This window comes from Macrotis lagotis, chromosome 4, assembly GCF_037893015.1.
Source record: "Macrotis lagotis isolate mMagLag1 chromosome 4, bilby.v1.9.chrom.fasta, whole genome shotgun sequence".
Classification (NCBI taxonomy): domain Eukaryota; kingdom Metazoa; phylum Chordata; class Mammalia; order Peramelemorphia; family Peramelidae; genus Macrotis; species Macrotis lagotis.
In genome coordinates, this window is record NC_133661.1 from 63,549,912 (window position 1) to 63,572,373 (window position 22,462).

General features: G+C 36.5%; 1 protein-coding gene across 1 annotated transcript in view; it reads right to left on the reverse strand.

The window, feature by feature from the left end:
* Positions 1-22,462, reverse strand: part of MAT1A (methionine adenosyltransferase 1A) — a 39,825-nt gene that overhangs the window by 10,501 nt on the left and 6,862 nt on the right. Inside the window, exons 2-5 of the mRNA XM_074232990.1 lie at positions 21,153-21,230; positions 17,356-17,478; positions 10,391-10,503; positions 7,285-7,428 (exon numbers count right to left, since the gene is read on the reverse strand). Of these exons, the coding sequence (XP_074089091.1) occupies positions 7,285-7,428; positions 10,391-10,503; positions 17,356-17,478; positions 21,153-21,230 (458 nt within the window). The remainder of the gene's footprint in view (positions 1-7,284; positions 7,429-10,390; positions 10,504-17,355; positions 17,479-21,152; positions 21,231-22,462) is intronic.

Here is a 22,462-nt window from a genome sequence, read left to right on the forward strand (position 1 = left end):
TTGATGGAAAACTGGGTCAGTCATGGTGAAGGGGCAAAAGAACAGAAAAAAATGAATTCTGAATCATCATTATCTGAATATCTTAGTTATAGAAGAAGAGACAAATTCTACCATTCTCCAGCAGGAAACGATTCTGAGGAAGGAAACCTTCTTGCAGACTAGAATTGGGCATGAAAAGAAACCCCTGATAATAGAACATGCATATTTCACACTAGCAACTCCTAGGAATTAGAGCTTCACCAGCTGAAGAAAGAAATATATCCTCCCATAGGGATAAGACGATGACTTGGATTGGAGAGGAGAAGTATGTTCTATCCCACCTTTTAATCTTCTAAAAGCATTGTCCTAGTTATAATCAGAGTAAACTTTGCAACTAAGCTTTTAGTAGTCTCCAATACCAAAAAGGGCATCTCTCCCACCTACTTCTGATGCCTTCAATTGCCTTCAGTTGGAGACATTCAAAATATAGCTTTCATCCCATTCTTTTCATCTACAGGGCTATCCATGCAAGGCAAAGATACTAGAAGGAAGAGGTATTTATAGCATAAAGTCTGCTTAGGACATCTGAAATACAATCAAATGGTAGGTATTGGCTCAGTCTCTTAATTGACTCTAGAGAGGAGACACAAGTAAAAAATAACCCTGCCTTCAAAAAGCTAGAGAGGCAAGATGAATGTGCCTAAAACAACAGGCAATTCCTCAATGATGTCATATTGATTATAAGGACTAGAATGTTTCTTATGGAAAGGAGGTCATGAAGGGCTAGACTGACCAAGGGGGCTTCCTGGAGGAGGTGACACAAGGTCTGGATCAAGGATGGAAGCGGTTAATATCATGGTTCAGTAATGGCTTTTGACTCACCAAATATATATTGGAAGTTTCCCCCATTCCAACCCCAACACTGACTGATTTAGAAGAATTAACCTATTAAAAGAGTGCTAGATCTGGAGGCAGAAGACCTGGGTTGGAAACCTCATCTGACAACTTACTATTTGTGTGATATTTGAGCATTTCTCAATATGAACACTGAGATTTCTTCAGCACTGTGGGTCTCAATTTCCTCATCTGTACAATGAGGAAGCTGTACTGCATGGCCTCCAAGGTATTTAAATATATGATTGCATGGTCTCTTTAATTCCTGCAGGACAAATACACATTCTCCAAAACCTAGGGCTTTCAGGTAGATTTATGCATAAAACTCAACATGCCTGAGGAGACTTGATATAATGGAAAAGAAGACCAATTCTAAAGTCAGAAGAACTGGATTTAAATCCCAGGTCTGATGCATACTAATTTTGTGACCTTGGGCAAATTACTTCACTCCTTTGGACCTCAATTAAACTCTAAAATTAGGGAGTTGGATTAGAAACTACATACAGTGCCTTCCAGATGAAGATCTCTGATTCCAAGGACCTAGGTATATCCTTTACAGACCTGGTATTCTTTTAAATCCTAATTTACTGGCCATTTCATAGATAGATGAAGAAAATAACTACTAACTTTGTCCTCCAAGAAATATGGTCTGGAAAAATAAAATAAAAATAAATTAATAAAATAAATATAAATAAATAAATAAATATAAATAAATAAAAAAATAAAAAATAAAATAAAAATAAAAATAAAAATAAATTAACTTCTTTGAACAGAAGAGAAGTAACTAAGTTGCAATGCTACAATTCAGGATTCTAGGGAGCTTTCTGTTAGACCCTTGAAGCAAGTAGGGTTAGGAGGGAAGAGGGAAACAAAGATAATTAATACCTGTCATTATGAAGAATAATACAAATACTACAATCTTCATGTGAAAAAACCTGTGCATAGTCTTAGTCATAAGAATATTTAGGTGACATAGTGCGTAGAGTGCTGATTTTGGAATCAGGAAGACAGTTTTGAGTTTAAATCCAGTCTTAGATACTAGCTATGCAACTTTGGGCAAGTCATTTAACCCTGTTTGTTTCAATTTCTTTCTCTGTGAAATGAGCTGGTAAAGGAAATGGCATACTAACTACTCCAGTATCTCTGCCAAGAAAATCCCAAATTAGTAACAAAGAGTTGGACACATCTGAAATTACTAAACAAACTCTTTAGTTATCTTTGCTCTCCTCTGTTCATCAATAATAAGTAATAAAATACTGAAAAAAAGAGACTTATCACAGAATCATATTTCTGGGGATGAAAGGAACCACAGATGTCATCAAGATATTTTACAGATGAGAAAATTAAGGCCTAGGGAGGTTAAGAAACTCACCCAAAGTCACACAGACAGTAGGTTTTGTTAGAGGTAGCATTTCAACCTTGTCTTCTTGACTTCAGTCCTGTACTAACCAAAAAAAAATCTTGATTGAAAATGAAAACTCCTTGGGAATGGGACCAAAGCAAGAGGTCACAGAGAGTTACCTGGAATATTGGTAGAGAAGTCCAACTATCAAATGTCTAATCTCTAAATGGAGAAGAGCCTGGGAGAAAAATAAATCCCCTTTCAAGAATTTTCAGAACAACCTAGACTAGCACAAATGCTGGATAGTAATTCAGCAGTGTTTCAGTTGACTGGGAAGGCAAGTAAACTTTGCAAAACTTGGCCAAAAAAATGGGTACGTGGATCCTTCATGTCATCAAGGAAGTGTAAATCCAAAGGAACTTGTCTTTGGGTCAATGATTGACCTCCCTTTCCTTTCTAGATCCTGGAACATTCTATTTCTCATCACAGGACAAAGAAAGTCATTTGCTCTCTTACCCAATTAAAATGGGTAATCCTATCTTACTTAATGTATTGCCAGTGTATATTTCATTTTCCATTCATCACCCAAGATAAGGAAAACTAGAGTGATTCAGTTCATTTCCTTACAACTTAGTTTCAGAATTTCCTTTTCCTGTGAATCCCATTCTATTTTAATATCTATATCTATATATATATATATATATATATATATATATATATATATGTAAGATCAGACAACATCTGTTTGTTGATTTTACTTGGTACATTAAAAAATAAAATTTCTTATCCCCATCTCTACCCTCCATGTTACTCTCTGAAAGAGAAAGATCTTGAGAATTACCTTTTAAAAAAAAATCTCCTTCTGATGCAATCTCTCACTGAGATTTCATGTATATGTCTAAAGAAACTAGAAGTCAACATCATTTTGGTGTTTTTTAAGCACCATGTACACTGATGTTCATTACATCAATCAATTAAAAAACTCATTCTCAAAAAAAAAAGTTCACTCTCAAAACTCTGCCTAGAGGCAAGGTGGCTAAGCTCTTGCTGCTAGGGCATAAAATTAAATCTTAAGTGTTTACTTATTAATACAATATGCCAAACTCTTGACAAAGTACTATGGATGCTAAAAAGAAATTTAAGGGCACCCTTGCTACTCAAAAAGCTTTTACTCTGTCCATGGATTTTTTAAAAAATTTATTCTATTTTTTTTTAAATTGCATATAAAAATACTTAAAATGGAAGAAATGGTATAGCAAGTCAAGAGAGGCAGAAGTTACAGATCTAGGCCGGTCAGGTCAGAGGAGGAAACAACAAAAAAATGAAGACTTAAACTCTGAAGGTGGAGTGAGAATTCATTAGACAGAAAAGAGAATAGAAGATGCTTCAGGAAAAGAGAATGGTTTCAACAAAAAGCATGTTCAAGAAAGAAAGTACAGGGATCATGTGGAATAGCTCGACATATTGGGAAAGTGGTTTAGGATTCCTTACCTAAGAACTTGATTGTCTTACTAAATCATGTGAACTTTATTTAATGGGAAATAGGGCACTATTAACAAGTTTTGAGCAAAGATATGAAATTTTACTTCAGGAAAAGTCATACTTTAGGGAATCTAATTTGATGGCTAGAGGCAAAATGAATTGAGGGAAACATAGATTCAGAGACTCAAAACTTGAAGTAATCTTAAAGACTATATCCCTTATTTTACAGATGAGGAAAGTGAGACAGAAAATGATTCAGTAGTAGCTTTTGTGATGGACTTATCATAAAGAATGTGGTGGTGTTGAAACACAGACTGAAGCGCATTTATTATTATTATTATTATTTTATTTTATTTTATTCTATTTTTGGTTTTTGCAGTGCAATGGGGTTGGGGTGACTTGTCCAGCGTCACACAGTTGGGTGATTGTTGGGTGTCTGAAGCCCGATTTGAGCTCGGGTGCTCCTGGCTCCAGGGCCAGTGCTCTACCCACCACACCATCTAGCTACCCCTATTATTATTTTTTTAAATTAAATTTAAATTTTTTCTCTTTCCTTTACTTTATTGCTCATGAGGGTCTATATTTTGGGGGGGGTATTATATTTATTTTTATACAAGAATATGTTAGTAATGTATAAAAACATCATTTGTACAAAAATAAAAATATAATAAAAAAGAAAATGCTTCAGTGATTCGCTCAAGGTCACATAGCTAAGGTAAGATTCAAACTCAGGTCTTTTGCATTGTACCACCTAACTTCCCTGGTAAACTGTGAGATTAATTGTAGGAAGATTGGTTATCAAGTTATTGAAATGATATGAAAGTTAATTGGTAAAGACTGAGATCTTAAAAATGGGAATGGTGACATAAAGGAATGAATGTAAGACTCATATCAAAGAGGAAATTGCCAATATTTGGTGACTAATCGAATCTCAGAAGAAAGGAGAAAATGTTAACCAGGATAATACCAAAATTTTGAATGTGACTTAAAAAAATTACAGAGGTTAATAAAGTTTTGAAGGAGAAAAGAAAACCAAGGAAGGAGACAAAAAGAAATGGTCAGAAAAAAGACTAGACCACTATCATTGAGGCCAAAGAAAGAAAGTCCTAAAAAAGAAGTGGTCAATAGTAGGTACTAGAGAGAAGTCAAGGAGAATTATGATGGAGAAAAGAAACTGGAATTAGTGATTATGAATTCTCTGGTCTTAACATCATGTGGCAATGAGAGGCGCAATGATTCCCCAGGCAGTCATTCCAGACACTCTTGGTCCTCTGCTTCTGTTGGCCTATGAGACACTGTACAATAATCCTTTGGAGGTGTTTAATGCTACTCTAGCCACAGGGAACCATGCCTGTCTCATCTCCTCTGCAAGTTAAATGCCACTGTGACAGCAGGGAGCCACTTTTGGCCTATATCCTATCATCAGGATCCTATAATGAGGGATTCCTAATCCTCTCCTGCCCTGGCTCCTTGAAACTCAATGCAGCAACACCCAAACAGAGGCAAAGTGCCCTCTGCTCATAATTCCTTGCTATCTATCCCTTAACCCATCCATAAAATGAGAGTCCTACCCTTCTCTTAAGACTCATCTCTCCCTGTTCCACCCTTCTCCTCCAGGTGGTAGCAAGTTTAGTTTAATAGCTAGAACTCAGGACTTTTCACCAGGTAGACCTGAGTTGAAATCTTCTCTCAGAAACTTACTAGCACCATGACACTGAGTACATCACTTAACCTCCCTCAGCTTCACCTATAAAATGGGCATAATAATAGTTTCTACATTTCAGAGTTGTTTACTTGAGGATCAAGTAAAATAATATATATATATATATATATATATGTATATATATATGTGTGTGTGTGTGTGTGTGTTTACAGATATATATATATATATACAAAGTGCTTAAAAGATTCCACATAAATGCTATTTAGTAGTAGTAGTAGTAGTAGTAGTAGTAGTAGTAGTAGTAGTAGTAGTAGTAGTAGTAATGGTAGTAGTGGTAGTAATAGTAGTAGTAGTAGTAGTAGTTATGGACTTTTTAATAAACATTTAACTTTGCTGTAGAGCACATGGCATAGAAGATAAGAACATTGGACCTGGGATTAGTAAATTGACTAAATTTGACTCCTGTCTCTGATATTTGCTAGGTGTGAAACCATGATGCAATAGTAGCAGCAGCAGTAATAGTAGGAGTAGGAGTAGTAATGGGAGCAGCAGCAGCAGCAGTAGTAGTAGTAGTAGTAGTAGTAGTAGTAGTAGTTGTAGTAGTAGTAGCAGTAGTAGTAGCAGTAGCAGTAGCAGTGGTAGTAGTAGTAATAGTAGTAGTAGTAGTAGTAGTAGCAGTAGCAGTGGTAGTAGTAGTAATAGTAGTAGTAGTTGCAGTAGTAGTAGTAGCAGTAGCAGTAGTAGTAGTAGTAGTAGTAGCAGTAGCAGTGGTAGTAGTAGTAATAGTAGTAGTAGTTGCAGTAGTAGTAGTAGCAGTAGCAGTAGTAGTAGTAGTAGTAGCAGTGGTAGTAGTAGTTGCAGTAGTAGCAGTAGCAGTAGTAGTAGTAGCAGTAGTAGTAGCAGCAGTAGTAGTAGTAGCAGTAGTAGTAACAGTAGCAGTAGTAGTAGTAGCAGTAGTAGTAGCAGTAGCAGTGGTAGTAGTAGTAATAGTAGTAGCAGTAGCAGTGGTAGTAGTAGTAATAGTAGTAGTAGTAGCAGTGGTAGTAGTAGTAGCAGTAGCAGTGGTAGTAGTAGTAATAGTAGTAGTAGTAGCAGTAGCAGTAGCAGTAGTAGTAGTAGTAATAGTAGTAGCAGTAACAGTGGTAGTAGTAGTAATAGTAGTAGTAGTAGCAGTAGCAGTGGTAGTAGTAGTAGCAGTAGCAGTAGTAGTAGTAGTAGCAGTAGCAGTTGTAGTAGTAGTTGTAGTAGCAGTAGCAGTAGTAGTGTAGTAGTAGTAGTTGCAGTAGTAGTAGCAGTAGCAGTAGTAGTAGTAATAGCAGTAGTAATAGCAGTAGCAGTGGTAGTAGTAGTAGTAGTAATAGTGGTAGTGGTAGAAGTAGTAGTAGAGGCAGAAGTAATAATAATAATAGTAGTAGTAGTAGTAGTGGTGGTGGTAATAATATAACTACCACTGCTGCTGCTGCTGCTGCTCCTGCTGCTACTACTACTACTACTACTACTACTGCTATTACTACCACCACTACTACTACTACTACTAGTATTGTGACTGGCACTGACCGTGGTTGAAGATGCTCTAATAATGCCCCATCATTCTATAGCTGTTTCTCATTCTTATATTTTCTAGGGTGTTCTGGTACAACTCCATCACAAGGACTCTGACACAGTAATTACCACACCTACCCCATCTACTGCCCCCACTTGAGTGTCCCCAACCTACAGGGTCAGTTCTCTATTGTTCTTTGGGAATTGAAATGGTCGTGATTGGATATAATTGTTAATTTCATAATGAAAAGAGATTAAGTATTCATCTTTGAGTCTCTGAGTATGCCATTTTTGACCTGTCAAGGAACAAACTTTAAGGAGAGTCAGAGGTTATTGAGTTTTTTCTTCAGTGATCCTCTAAGAGAATCAAAGAAAGACTCACCTGAGTTTTAGAGTCAGGTCTTAACCAGGGAAGAACACCCGTGCGTCTCAGATCTGCCATCCGAGCATTGAGTTTATGAGCAAGTATAATAGTGAGAGGCATACATTCTTCTGTCTCATCTGTTGCGTAGCCAAACATCAAACCCTGCATGAACAAAAAAAGAAGAAAGTGAGAGGACAAAGAACATTTTAGTGTCTCAACTTTATGCTGCCATGTCTCCTTATTTCAGGGGCTAACTTCTCTCAGGTTCCTTAACAAGTCATGCCAAAATGTCCCCCTTTATCTTAAGTGACAAAGAGCTCACTCTCAGAGAGGCATAAGTTCATTTAAATATAAAGTGTGGTTAATAGCTGGATAAAAAAAGAAGATAATTGCTAACTTAACAGACATGTTAAGCTGACTTAACAGCTCATTAAAAGAGGAGATCGTTCATTTCAAAAAACAGGAATTCAATCAGTCTCAAACCACTCAAATTTAAATTTAGAGTCATTTCTAAGCACATAGGTGCAGATGAAGACCAAAAAAAAAAAAATTTGCAGACCACAACATTTGAACTCTTTAAACTTGTACTTTAACTCTCAAAGCTGACCTTTATAGATTCTGAATTTCCATTAGACTTGAGAAATGCTTATTTTGTTTTCTAATAAAATTACAAAAGGAATTTTTTTTAAAATTTGACATTAAGGTCCATTATCCATGAGAAGAATGAGAATTCGATTAACTTGAAACACAATAAATAGTCATGGATTAGTTATGAGTCTAAGAAAGAGGATTCCAAGGAAGAAATTCAAGACAAGTGTGTACCATTTACCTAGCTCTATAATTCAGCTAGAGACTCACAGCCCTGTTGAGCAACCTCTAGCTTACACTTGGAAGCTGCTCAATTGCATTCCATTTTAATTTAAATTTTACAAATCTGACTCACTACCAGTTGGGAAGCAGTTTTCTTTACAGTATTTTGCTGAGACATTATGTCTCCATCTCTTCTCATTTATGCTTTTAGAACTAAATATATTATATAACAAATATCCAGAGTTCAGACTAAAAGAAGAAAATGCATGGGTTGGTTTTTTTTTCCATTATTTTTTTTAAATAGATCTTCACCCATCTATCTCTCTTTTTGATCACAGTCAGACTTTAAGAAAGAAAAAAGCTTTTTTTATTCTCATTGTCTCCACATTTCATCTCTCAGGCACTTCTCAACCCTTTGTAATCTGGTTTCTGATTCCCTCATTCTATCAAAACTACACTGGCAAGGTCATCAAAGATCATTCGTTTGCTTTATCAAGGTTCCTCTTCTCAGTTCTCCTTTCTTCTTGTGTTCTCTGCAATGTCTGGTTCTGCTGACCTTATCCCTTAAAGAGTCTCTTCCTTCTTGGTTCTTGCTGGCATAGCTTTCTTCTGATCTTTCTCCTATCAGACTGACTATTCCTTCTCAGTCTCCTAATAATCCCACAATTACAGATAAGGCTGTTCACAGCCCTGTATTAGATTTCAGTGACCACAACATATCATCTGAAGATTTATCCTAGAAATGATATCAAATATATGAATACTGGATTTGATCTAATTTATGATTCAAAATAAGTTACTTTTAGACTGAAATGTCTCCTCTTAATTAAACCATTTGTTTATTCTTCTCCTATTCTATTAAAGATAAATGGTCAATGCAGGTTGGCATCTTCTCTTCAATGTAGGGCCTTTTTTTAAAGTTTTTTTTTGCAAGGCAAATGGGGTTAAGTGGCTTGCCCAAGGCCACACAGCTAGGTAATTATTAAGTGTTTGAGACTGGATTTGAACCCAGGTACTCCTGACTCCAGGGCCAGTGCTTTAACCACTGAACCACCTAGCCACCCCTCAATGTAGAGTCTTAGAGAGTTGTCTAAAGTTCTGAGAAATTAAGTGACTTACCCAGGGTTACATAGGCAGGAATACAAGACCCAGGTCTTCCTGTAAGTTGACTCTTCTATATACTATGTCATGTTAATTCTCATAATAATATAAGCTTATACTTATGTATGAATTAAGCTTTGGGAAGCATTTTATATACATTGTCTCATTTGTTCCTCACAACTCTAAGATATGTGTTAATGTTGTAGAAAAAGAAACTGAGTCTCAGGGAGACTAAGTAACTTTCGATGATTATCCAGTTAATAAATATCTAAGCAAGATTCGAATTTAGGTCCCTTTTAACTCCAACAGGCATCCTATTGTACCACACTGCCTTCTCTAAATAGAGATCATATATATCATATGAGTTTTTCACGTGCTATAATAAAAAAGTGTGCTGGTAAATATTTAGCAACCAGTTCTCTGGGGGAAAAATGTATACATGGAACATTTTTAGTTTAATCTGCACTGCTAAAATTTTCTGCAGCACTCTCTTATGTCTAATCAATCAATCAAAAATGAATCAAGCCCTGATTTGTAACATTTGAAGATTAAAAAGGTTCAAATGCTCACTGAAAACTGATTCTCAGGAACTAGGAGGTGCTGGCTTCAGCACACCCCCTGAATCCTATGTTTGATGGATGGTTCGTCAAATACATACATAAATACATATATGTATATGTATTATGTATAACATGAGACTTTGTTAGTGATTCTGGTCTTTTAATACTTATTAAGCTGATTTTACTTTAGTTATGATTACTCTCTCAGCATTTTCTGTCCATCAGAAGATATTCATATTTAATTGCCATCCAACCAACTACAAATACCTTATAGGAAGTCAATCCTTCTTTGAGATAAATTAATGAGAACTTAGAAAGAGAAAGAGTAATATCTTCCAGTACAAAGCTTGAAGATTCTTCCTAAGTCCTTTGGCAGCTTGGCAATCAATAAGAGAATTTTATCTGAAGAGATAGGGATAAGGGGATAAAGAGCAAGAAGGGTTGTTGGTGATCCTGTAACAAACCGCTCTGGTCCCACAATTTGTAACTGGATAGAAATAAAAGCACAGTAAAAGACAACACCATTCAATATCAAAAGGTCAGCAATCCAAAGAATTGAGAAATCCTAAAAACGGAGACCATTTCTTCCCTGCAATTGAGCAATTGACTGAGATTAGATCATGACTTAACTAAGGTGAATAATGCTTTGTCACCTGGTCTCCAGCACCAACATCTTCTTCATTTCTGTCTAAATGGACACATTGGGCAATATCTGGAGACTGCTGTTCCAGGGCTACAAGCACATTGCAGGTCTTGAAGTCAAAGCCTATGGGGGAAGAAAAGTCAATATGAGCGGATACACATTTCATAGGAGAGCTAGGTTGAGCTAGCTCAATTCCTAACCCAAGCTAGAGTTCCTATTTTTAAATTTTATATTTTTTCTCATTTATATCTTCAGGGAAATACCTTTTCTCTTACTCATTTATCTAAGAAAAAGTCAAGCACAACTGAAAACTAACCCAAACCAAGAAATTTGCAAAAACAATGTGCGGTAATAATAGTTCCTTCTCTCCAAGGTGAAGATAAAATGAGATCATATTTGTAAAATGCTTTGCAATACTGAAAACAGTAGCTAGTTAGTCAAAAAACATTTATTAAGGTCCTTTTATTACCCAAGTCCTAGGCCCTGTGCTAAGTATTGTGGATGCAAGGAAAGGAAGAAAACAGGCTGCACCCTCAAGCAGCCCACACTTTAATGGGCTACAACAAGTACACAACCATGAACAACCAAGATATCCAAGATATATTGAAGGTAATCACCAAAAGGAAGACAACACAGTTTTGTTGTTTGTTGTCGTTCTTGTTCCCATCTACCTGCTGTAAACCCCAAAAAAGGAAGGTAAGAGCTTGAAAGATTCAAAGTCACAGAATAGAAAATGTAACCTAGATAAAGAGGTCCAAAAGAAAAAGCAAAACACTTTTTCAATGCAATCAAGGCTACATGACTTGCTCAGGTCATACAGATAAGAAGGATCTGATGCTGGATTTGAACTCAGATCCTCCTGACTACAGGTCCTATGCTTTCTTCGTTGTGCCACCCATCTTCCCAGTTAATTGCATCTGACTCTCCTTGACCCCATTTAGGATTTTCTTGGCAAAATACTGGAATAGTTTGCCATTTTGCTCTCCAGTTCATTTTACAGATGAAGAACTGAGGCAAACAGAGTTAAGTGACTTTTGCCCAAAGTCACACAACTATTAAATATCTGAGATGGAATTTGAACTCAAGACCTTATGAAATAGCACTGACTTGGTAGACAGAGGCCCTGGGTTCCAGTCTCAGCTCATTCACTGACTAGCTCTATAACTTTGAGGGTAGAGCCTGTTTTTTTGCCTTTCCCTGCATCCTCAGTGGTTAGCACAACACCTAGGACTTAGGTAATAAGGGGAGATGGGGGGAGGTAGAGATTATATAGCATGGGACAGTAAAAAGATCACTAAGTCATTTGATCCTAAAATGACATAAATCTCCCAGAAAAAAAAATCTCCCTTTGTCCTATCTGTCATGGCTGGAATTCCACCTAATCAACCGGAAAATGTCATTTTAGAGCTAGAGGCTGTTTCTTCCTTGGTTATTGTTATGTTTTGTACACTGAGAACTAGTCTAATGTAAGTAACTCCATAAAGAGCATAATCCTAGAGGTGACCTACGGATGCCAACAATATGAGTAAATCAGAATTAAGGCCAGGGGATACTCCCTTCTCAAATTGATGATGGACTAAAATCCCTCATGGTAAATCCCAACAGCCAGAACCTTTTCAGACATTTAATACCAACCATGAATTTTCTATGTGGATATGATGGATATAGGTTCCAAAGGGCCTAACAATAGGACATACAAAAACAGAACCTTTCTTTTCAAGAGTAACCTACATGGGACAATTAGGGAAAAGAATAGCAGCGGAAACCTGGTCCATTCTTTGGGAATTAATCAGTCAATGGACTGGGGAGGGGGTGACTATGGACCTTGCTTCCAGAGAACAGATAATGAAATCTAACTATACTTCTCTCCTCTTTGCTATTAGAATATTGTAAAAAAATTGGCTTTGGAGGCAGAAAAAATAACAACAAATAAAACTGGGGTAACTAGGTGGCACAGTAGACAGAGCACTGAATTCAAGAGGACCTGAATTCCAAAGCAATAGTAGTTGTGTAACACTGAGCAAATCATATAACCCTGATTTCATTTTTAAAATGTTGGGTCTTGTTTTCTTGGACCCCTTTACCCTGCAAAACTGGACAGGTTAAGTTTTCTAGTCTGTGATTTTGACTCTTTCAAGTACTTACCTTCTTTAGCTCAAATGTGCCCTCTGACAATTAATTAATAATATTAAAAGGAAATATTTCTCTCTACTCTGCTAATTCTTTGGAGTATATCTTTTTTATGACAATCTCCAAGGAATATACTTTTCAAATTATTTAGCCTTCCTGAAATGCCAAGTGGACATTGTTTTGCCTTGGAATAGTAACTTACCTTTTTAAAGGGTCTTAGTTTCTTCAACTGTAAAATGAAGGAATAGGGCTAAATGATCTCTGGGCCCATTCCAATTCTAGGTTTATGATTCTCTCAGTAGAAAATGTCACCCTGTTCGGTGGTTTTTCTTAACTGTTTCCCTAAGTTACAAGAGGGGGTTCAATTCCTGAGGGATGGTAGTGTTTCTAGAAATGATGGTGATGTAACAACAAAATATATCAACCTTATTTTTAAAAAAAGGAGGAGCCTGTGGGACAGAAACAGAAGGAGCTACAATGCATGAAAAAAAGGTGATTAAAAAGTCCTCTGGATTAAAGTAACAAGCACCTTGCAGAGCAGCAGACTATGTCTTTCTGCCTCACTGCAATAGTCAGAGACTTCCTGAAATATCCACACTGCCAGATGATGATCAAATAGAGACTCTAACACCTGTGTGCAACAGAACACTCCCGCCCACCTTCCCATACACATCAATACACACACACACACACACACACACACACACACACACACACACACACACACACAAACTCATGTACTCACATACAGAGCCATAGAGCTGCATAGGTGTCATAAGATAGAAACAAGCATTCATTAAGGATCTGCTAAGGCCTTTACAAATATTATCTCATTTGAACTTCACAATACTCTGGTTATTATCCCTATTTTGTGATTTAGAAAATTGAGGCAGACAGAAGATAAGGACTCAGTCAGGAGTACTGACTGGGGCTGGATCTGGCTTTAGTTCTTCCTAACTCCATGATCAGTGGTCTTTGCCACTAAGCAGTCACAAATACCAGCCTATATGCCATCTGCTAAAGTAAGATGGGCTCATGAGGAGATAAAATGAACTTTGGAGTTACTCTCTCACTTTCCAGTCCCTTTACCATTTCTAGGGGAAATCCCTTCTAAGAACTGTCTCTTGTATAGACAAAGACAAAAAGTCACTCTTGAACAAGTTCTGAATAAACCAAAATAGAATGTCTTTCCTGGTAGAACTTGTTGATAGTTCTGTCTGACAAAACATGCCCACTTGGCATTTCAGGAAGGTTAAACAATTTTGAACAGTATGTTCCTTGGAGAGGTGTCATTAAAAAAATACTCCTAAGAACTAGCAGAGTAGAGAGAAATATTTAGCTTTCCTGGGCCTCAGTGTTCTCATCTATTAAAAAGTAAAGGTTTTACTTGATGGTCTCTGAGGTCTCTTCTAGCTCTAAGCCCATTGGAAAGAACAGGGTTCCAATCCTGTCTCAGATTCTAACTGGTGTGACTTTGGGCAAATCAGTTAATCTCCCTCTGCTTCAATTTCCTCATCATCCTTATTTTATAAGTCCATAGGTCTCTGTGATCCCTTTTAACTATTCTATGATCCTATTGTTTAAAGGGCTTCATCAGTGACAGCTAAGCATCTGTGGATATTGGGGGATTAATTTAGGCTAGCCATGATATAGTTAGAACCTCAAGGGAGTTCTCTCCCCTCCCCACCCTCATTCTTTAAGAATAGTCAATAGAGACATTAAGCAATAACCTAAGAATTCTGAAGTGTCTAATCTTGCTCCTGCATTCCTAGAAGATGGACATTTTGACCCCGTTATGTTGCCTCATTGAAAAACAAAGGTTCAAGGTTTAGTTTACATCTTCAAACATTTCTATTATCTCTAGTCTACCTGATATAGAATTTGCTGCTCCTCCCCCCCATCTTTCCCACCAATACTATTGGCTGGTTGAACTTTCAATCTCACCAAACTCTCAAAGATAAGCAAAAAATAAAATAATTCAAAACCTGATACTGGTTGATAGCTCAGTCAACCAATGATATTGATGGAAGGGGGGGAGGGAAGGAGTCAGCATATTCTACTTTGAGTACAGGGTGAATATCTACACAATACACACCATTATTATAGAGAACAGACTTATTTGGAAGTTGTTCACATGCTTGTATTTTATTAAATTTTTATTAAAATCTGTGCCTCCAGCAACTCATCACATTCTCCTTCGCTTGTGGATGTGAGTAGTGATTAGAAAATGTGTGTATATGCATGTATCAGTATTTGAATAAGTGTGTGCATGAGTGTTCTTATATTTATATCTACAAACACTATATGTAAACACTATCTACTCAATGTGGTATTACAAGAGTTACTGTTCCCATTTTATAGATGAGGAAACAAATTCAGAAAGGTTATGTCACTTCACCTTGGTCACATAACTAGTAAGAAACATAAGTTAGAGATAATGTTGAGGATAGGAGCTAGTTGTAACTTCACTGGTGTAGGGAGAACTTCCTCTTCCAGTGCAGAAACACATTCTCTGAAGTTTCTAAATGATCCCAGAGGGACTTGAAGCAATGAGAGACAAGCTGCCTTGCCTAGTGTGTCTGAGACAGAACTCAAATCCATGACTTCTCAGTTCCAGATAAAGCACATTGTCTATTGTGCCAAATTGCCTAATGAATTCAAATTAAACAGGTAAATATGCTGGTAACAGAACATAATTATTAAATAAAACAAAAAGGGAGCAGCTACTAATGCTTTCCTCTCAGACTACCTGCCATGAACTTTCTTCTCTCTCTCTCTCTCTCTCTCTCTCTCTCTCTCTCTCTCTCTCTCTCTCTCTCTCTCTCTCTCTCCTCTCTCTCTCTATCGATCCAGATATCAATTTGTATCTAGATTTGAACCTAGATAAAAATCTAGATATATATGTCTGGATAGATGTAGATATAAATAGCTATATAGAGGTAGATAGATGATAGATAGGTGGGTAGAGATAAGATGGATGGATAGATAGATCTCTTGTATGTATACTGTGTTTACCTAGTTATTTACATGTTGTCTCCTCTCTATCCATCCTAAATTAAATGCGCATAGCTAGTAAATGCCTTTAGCAGATTTCAGGTCTCTCTGGTACCCAGTCTAGACCCTTTGCTTTAGCCTAATGTGTTCCTAATGTAGCTGTGCTGAGGGCCAAAAAAGTAAGTAATGAGCCCAATGGCAAAAATGAATTTATAGTCTCTTTTGGTCATCATAATATTTGTTTTGGGTGGGGGGCTTTCCTGGGATTTTATAAATAGAAGGAATGAGTGGTAAGTAATAATGGAGAGGCTTCTCCACAACAGACTTTCCCAAGTTCCAGAGAAGAGAAATTTCTTGTCCAGGGTCTCACAGTTAGTATGTCAGTGGGAACTCAGGTCTTCCTAATAGCCTGCTCTCTTCCACTAAGCTGGTTCCAGAAGATATTTTTCTTCCTTCAATTATTTTATTTAATTTTTTCAAAGATTATTTATCCATTTTTAACATTCTTTTTTTCCTCTTGAGTTCCAAATACTCTCCCTCCCTTCTAGTCCCTCCACCAACTGTCAAGAATGTGGCTAATATATCATGTCTCTCTATGTTGCTATGTAATTCTTATGTTAGTCTTCACCAGCTGGTCTTGAATGATTGTATGAAGAATGTATTAAGCCATACAAGCATTTGCCACTATCCCAAGGGAGTTATACTGCCCTCATTTCTAGATTTTTCTGCCATTCTAGCAGCTAGGAACACTCACACTTTGAAATATCTAATATTATCAATTTAACTTCAAGCCTTTGATATTTTCACCAAGTACAATTTTGTAATTAATCACTTGATTTTCACTCTAATATTTACAACAGCAAACTAATCCTGCAAAGTATTTGGAAAGAGTACAAAGTCCTCAGGAAGAACAACATTCATAGGTGATGTTTGTGTTTCCAAAGACAAGGCTAACTCATTTGTTTAAATAAGATTTTAACTACAAAGGTCACCCACCATTGGAATCAAATGATGCCATGACCTAACCTAAATAGAAATGTATTTTCATTTGTAATGATCAAGGATATTTGCCTATAGGCAATTTGTTTCCTGGTATTATATGGTCAAGATGGAGAAGTGTGGGAACAATTACCCGAGTCTGTCTTTTTTCTGACATGTCCTTTTGATGTTTTTCCTTCACTCTGACCATGACATCAGGGAGCTGATATCATGACAAGCACATAATTGGGTTTGAGTGAGAGGGAAGTCAGGGCTTGCTAAATCACCAACCTCACTTGATCCTCCAGAGCCATCTGAGTCCATTGGCCAGATATGAATCAGGACAATTGGAGATGGCCCTGGATGCGAGGCAATCAGGGTTGTGACTTGCCTAGAGATCACACAGCTAGTAAGTGGCAAGTGTCTGAGGCTGTATTCAAACACCTGTTCTCCTGACTCCAAGAAGTGCTCTATCCACCAGTGGCATTACAAGTCCTCTGATATCACCCCTGAATTCTTATGAGATGACCTGTGGATTTGTTTTACTTAGAAGAGCATGTAAATATCTTCCAAATAAGTCTGTTTTCCATAATGAACAGAGATTCCAGAGGACTAATGCTAAAACATGCTATCCATTTTTTGTTGAAGAAGTAAAGAATTCAGAATGTAGGATATGACTTTTTTTCAGTATCACTAATGAAAAACCATTTGGATTAATTATATATGTCAATAGTAAAACAAACAAATGAACGAATGAATGAATAAACAAACAAATAAGTAAAAAAGTAAGTAAGTAAATGAATACTGTCCTCCCAGACATGGAAACACAGTTAAGACGAATATGCTTTTCAGTCTCAATGTTTTCTCTCCTACCTTTGGCTGAATCATCATAGCCTATGTGTTTAATGGTGTCCCGCACGACACGCTGATAATCCACCATGGCAACTGAAGTGATCTCCCCACAAAGTAGGACCATTCCAGTTTTGCAGACAGTTTCTGTAAAGGAGAAAACAGGAAAACTTAGAACACAAGGTAGCAATGGCTTCATATCTGCCTGACACAGACCTCAGGCAGACATTCAAAAATCTGAAGGAGACTGGATGGCAGAGCTGTAACCAGGACAGGATGACCTAGGCTTTGTCCCAGGTCACTGATATGAGGAAAGAGCATCCTTCCTCCCCACAGCAACCACCCCATATGTCATCTTCTATGTCAACACACAGCACAGCTTCTATCCCACCCACCCACTCTCCATTAAAGGGTTGAAAGTGGCCCATATTCCCTCTCTCAACTCTTGCAGAATGTGGGATACTTTGGGGTAGGCAACTGAAACTTTGGTCAGTCTATGCTTTGTATTATGAAATGTATTATGAAATTAGTTCTAGTGTAAGATCAGATGAAACCTGTGACCTTAGAAAAGTCACTTGTGGAAAGAGTATTGTCTCTAGAGTTCTTGCTACCTCTGACACTTCCTATCTTTAAGATTTTAGAAAAGTCACTCAACTCCCCTGGGCCTCAGGTTCTCCATCTGTAAAATGAGAGTTGGACAAAATAGTCCCCGATTTTCTTTCCCCACAACTGGTCTCTCTATATATAACCCTCTTGTCTATAAAATGATAGAGTTGGGCATGAGTTAAAACTTTAAAAACTTTTAAAACTTATCCAGTTTAAAAATCCCATAAATCTATCATCTATCATTAGAATTCTGAGTCTTATTGAAATCAAAGGAATATGGAAAAAGTTCATTCCCTTACTGTTAAGATGAAGAACCTTGCACCTTATACAGGTCTAAGAAATATTGATAAAGGATGATAATGAGATGAATCAAATTTAGATAGTATATCTGATTTAATTAAAAATAATGCAACTTGGTCTATCTACTGGCTTAATAAGGAACAAGAGTATATTATGACATATATGGAAGAATGAATGAATTATAAAATTTAAATTCGACCAACAGATTGGTGCTGAAATAATAATTCCCTAGAAAATCACTTCTGTTGAATGATATCATGAATTATATATTAGAAATTTTTAAAAAATTAAACCAGAGAGACATCTGTGTTTATGAATCATTTTTGGTACAGCGAAGCATCATTACCAGTAACTTTAAATGTTTTATTTATTACCAAGCACTGTATCGAAACTTTCTGCAGAAGATCCAAAATCTGAATTGGTGTTTCCTCCATATCGAGATAACTTGTCTTGTTTCCGATCAGATAAATTCTTGGGACTTTCTAATTGTGACCAAGCTCAGAATACATGTTTGTGTGTGTGTGTGTGTGTATGTTTGTGTGTGTATATCATTCTTTTCCCAGAGAAGGTAACCTATTTAGAGCCACTAAAATACCAAATAGAATTTCTACAAAATAAAACAAAAAGATAAAACTATTAATTTTCATGTTGTACAGTGATTTTACTTATAAAAATGGAAATAAATAAATTCAGGTCTTTGGATGACAGTGGATTTGGGAAAGGTACTATGTGTATTCTAGTCCTGACTTTGGCCCTAATTTGGCATGTGACTGAGAGAGAGAGAGACATAACCTCTTCAAGATTCATGCTCCCCACCTATAAAATGAAGGACTGAACTAAATAATTTCTAAGGTTCTTTTCCCCTTTAATATTTTAACCCAGCATTTAGCACAGTGCCTATCCTATAGTATGAACTTAATAAATACTTGTGCACTGATCAAAACACTGTAACCCAGGTGACATGAAAGCACAACTCAATGTTCATGTAAATATTTAGATCTCTGGGAGAAGAAAATAAAGTTTTGTATGTACCCAAGAATAGATAAGATCTCTGTTCCATTTGGAAAATAATGCAAAACTAGAAATAATAGCCATCAGTGGATAACAAAATCAGGATCCCAAAAGATCTTGGGCTTAATCTTACAAGATAAATCATAAAAGATTTACCCTGAAGTTTTTAAAAATGACTTCATGAGTATATAAGATGGAGGATGTGACTAAATTTCTGGTCATGTGAAAGAATAATGGAGGCTTTAGTAGGCAGAAGCCAATATGAGTTGACAATGTGATGTGACTGCCAAAAAAGATCATGTCAACATTTCTCAATGAGAGATGCAAAGTTCAGTATTGAGGTAAAAGTCTCATACTCTGTCCTTATCAACCTGCATCTGGTAAAATGGTGTTGGATGGCACAATATTTCAGAAAGGCTGTTGATAAGCCAGTAAGCTTCCAGGGGAGGATGATCAGGAGAGTTGAAGCTTTCATGAGCATGTCACATGAAGGTTGGGAGAGGAAAACAGGGATGATGTTTAGCTAAAAAATGTCTTAAGGAGAGAAAGAAATAATTGTCTTGAAGAAATTGAAAAGTTGTCATGTAGAAGAAGGATTGGGCTTGCTCTACTTCACCCCCCCCACCAGATAATAGTATAGCAACAAGAACAATGGCTAACATGTATGTGTGTGTGTGTGTGTGTGTGTGTGTGTGTGTGTGTGTGTGTCCCAGGTATTAAGATAAATGGATTACAATTATTAATGAATCCTCACGGCCCAAGTTTCTGGGAGCTGGGGGCTATTATTATTTTCCTTTTCATAGAGAAGGCAACGGGGGCAAACATAGGTTAAGTGACTTGCCCAGCTACTAAGTGAATGGTGCTGGATTTGAAAGCAGGTCTCCCTTGACCGGAGGCCTAGTGGTCTATCCACTGAGTTATTTAACTGCTAATATGGTAGATGGCAATACTAAGAGCCCCAGACCAGAATTATAGAGATATAGGCCTATATTTGATTTAAGGAAAAATTTGTGAACCACTAGAGAAATCCAGAAGAGGGATGAGTGCCTTTGAAAGTTAATACACAGGATACAAATATACACACATACATACACACACACACACAAACACATACAGAAACACACACACACACACACACACACACACACACACACACACACACACACACACAGACACACATACATCCCTCCACTAGAGGTCTTCAAAGGAAGACCAAATAATCACTTGCTGGCCAAATTGTAAAGGTGGTTCTAGCATAACTATGTTTGAACTATAAATTCTTTGAGGTTCCTTCTAGTTATGACATTGTAATAATTAAAAAGTTGGAGAGACATAGTCTCTGGGTAATTTAATAATTTTATTAATAAGGTGAGCAGATTATTATTAAAAGGATGATTATTTTGAACTTCTCTCTTAGATCAATGATCCCTCATATGAAGAGGCTCCACAGTTTATATGCCATTCAAAGAGTAGGTGTTCCTAAGGGGTGGCAATCAACTCTGATTGGTTAATTATTAATGGGAAAATGAATGTTACAATGAGAGGGTGGGCTATCTAAAAATGAGGGTGGTTATGTGGGTTGACCAGAATCTTGGTCAAAAAGACTCTCTGACAAAAGGGAGAATCCACATTTTCCCAGGTCTGTCTAAGCAAAAGCAATGAATAGGAATAACCCCATTAGGCCAAACTTAGAATTTCTTTTACTGTCTGATTGGGTCTTGGCCTGGATAAATCTTTAGGAGAGATTTCCCATAGTAATTGGCTTCTTTTTTATTTTTTTTCAGTAGTTGGTTTATTGATGAAGTATTAAAGGGGGAAAACCCTGTTCCTAATACTATGATTAGTTATTAAATAGGAAAGAAATTGTCATTTCTCACAAAATTATAAGATTTTGTGATTCTTACCGCAAGCAACCTTGGCATTTGGGTCTTGTTTGAGATGGGCATCCAGCACAGCATCACTGATCTGATCACAAATCTTATCTGGAAGAAAAACAAAACTATGAATCTGAAATAGTAAATGCATACATATGAATCAACAAATGTGAATATATTATTAGCTATTAAAGAATAGAAAACAATATCAGGTATCTAATGAATGAAAAATCATTTCAAACATTGTTTTCAACTCTCCTCTCTCATCCCAGATTTGAGATGATATAGATTTTTGTCCTAATCCTGGAATTTCCTGTAGAGAAAACTTCATGCCAAAAATAGTTACTCCATGACCTCCAGGGTAATTCACAAATGTCTTCTAATAATGTGTTCATCCATCAATGTGTATTCCATAATTCCTGAGTGCACATCTGGAAAAGTCCTTGAAGTACACACACAAGTGCTTACTTCAGTATTAACAAGTTAAATTTAGGGAACTGAAATCTGATTGACCAAAGATGGGATTTTTATTTGTAGTTTTAAGATTCAATGCATTAGGTTCAAAATGTTACACCTTAGTGTATAAAAATTCTAAAACAAAAGTGACCAGGAGAATAGTTCTAGATCAATATATCAGCTTAAGATATTTTCATAAGAAATTCTGTAGCCTTCCCAGATGGTTCCAAAACATCATATATACTCATTGTTTTTAATGAAATGAATAGTTGATTAAAAACTCCCCTCTAATGGGGTTAGAAAAACCTTGTCTAATGCTAATTGCAATAGATAAAAGAGAACTCCATTTTATAGTCCAGTAATCAGTTTTTTCATATTTCCTTAGGATGTCTCCATCATCAAGGATACTTGTAAAGAGAAATTCCAGAGCTGCATTTCTCATTTTACTACAGAGCATTTCAGAATCTGACATATATCAACAAAACCATATATGCTTGTCAAAAATACATGAAATTAGACTGGTATACTGAGAACCAGATAACTTTTGATTGAGCAAATTAATCTTATTTTTATACAAAAATATCATATTCCTTACATATCTGATATGTGCATCATTTGATATGCAGCATTTTAGAGAAAAATATGAAATTTTCCCATGATACCATTATTTATATCATATTTGGGTTAAATTCCAGAAGAAGAAAAAAATCATTATAACCCTGTTACTTCAAGACAATTTGATACACACATGTTCAAAACATAAAGAAAAAAGGCACATTGACATTATACACATACTCTCAGGTGTCAGATTCGAGTTTCTAATTAGCTACAAAGATCTGTTTCTCCAGGGTGAAATGACTACTAAGAAATAACTACTACGGATT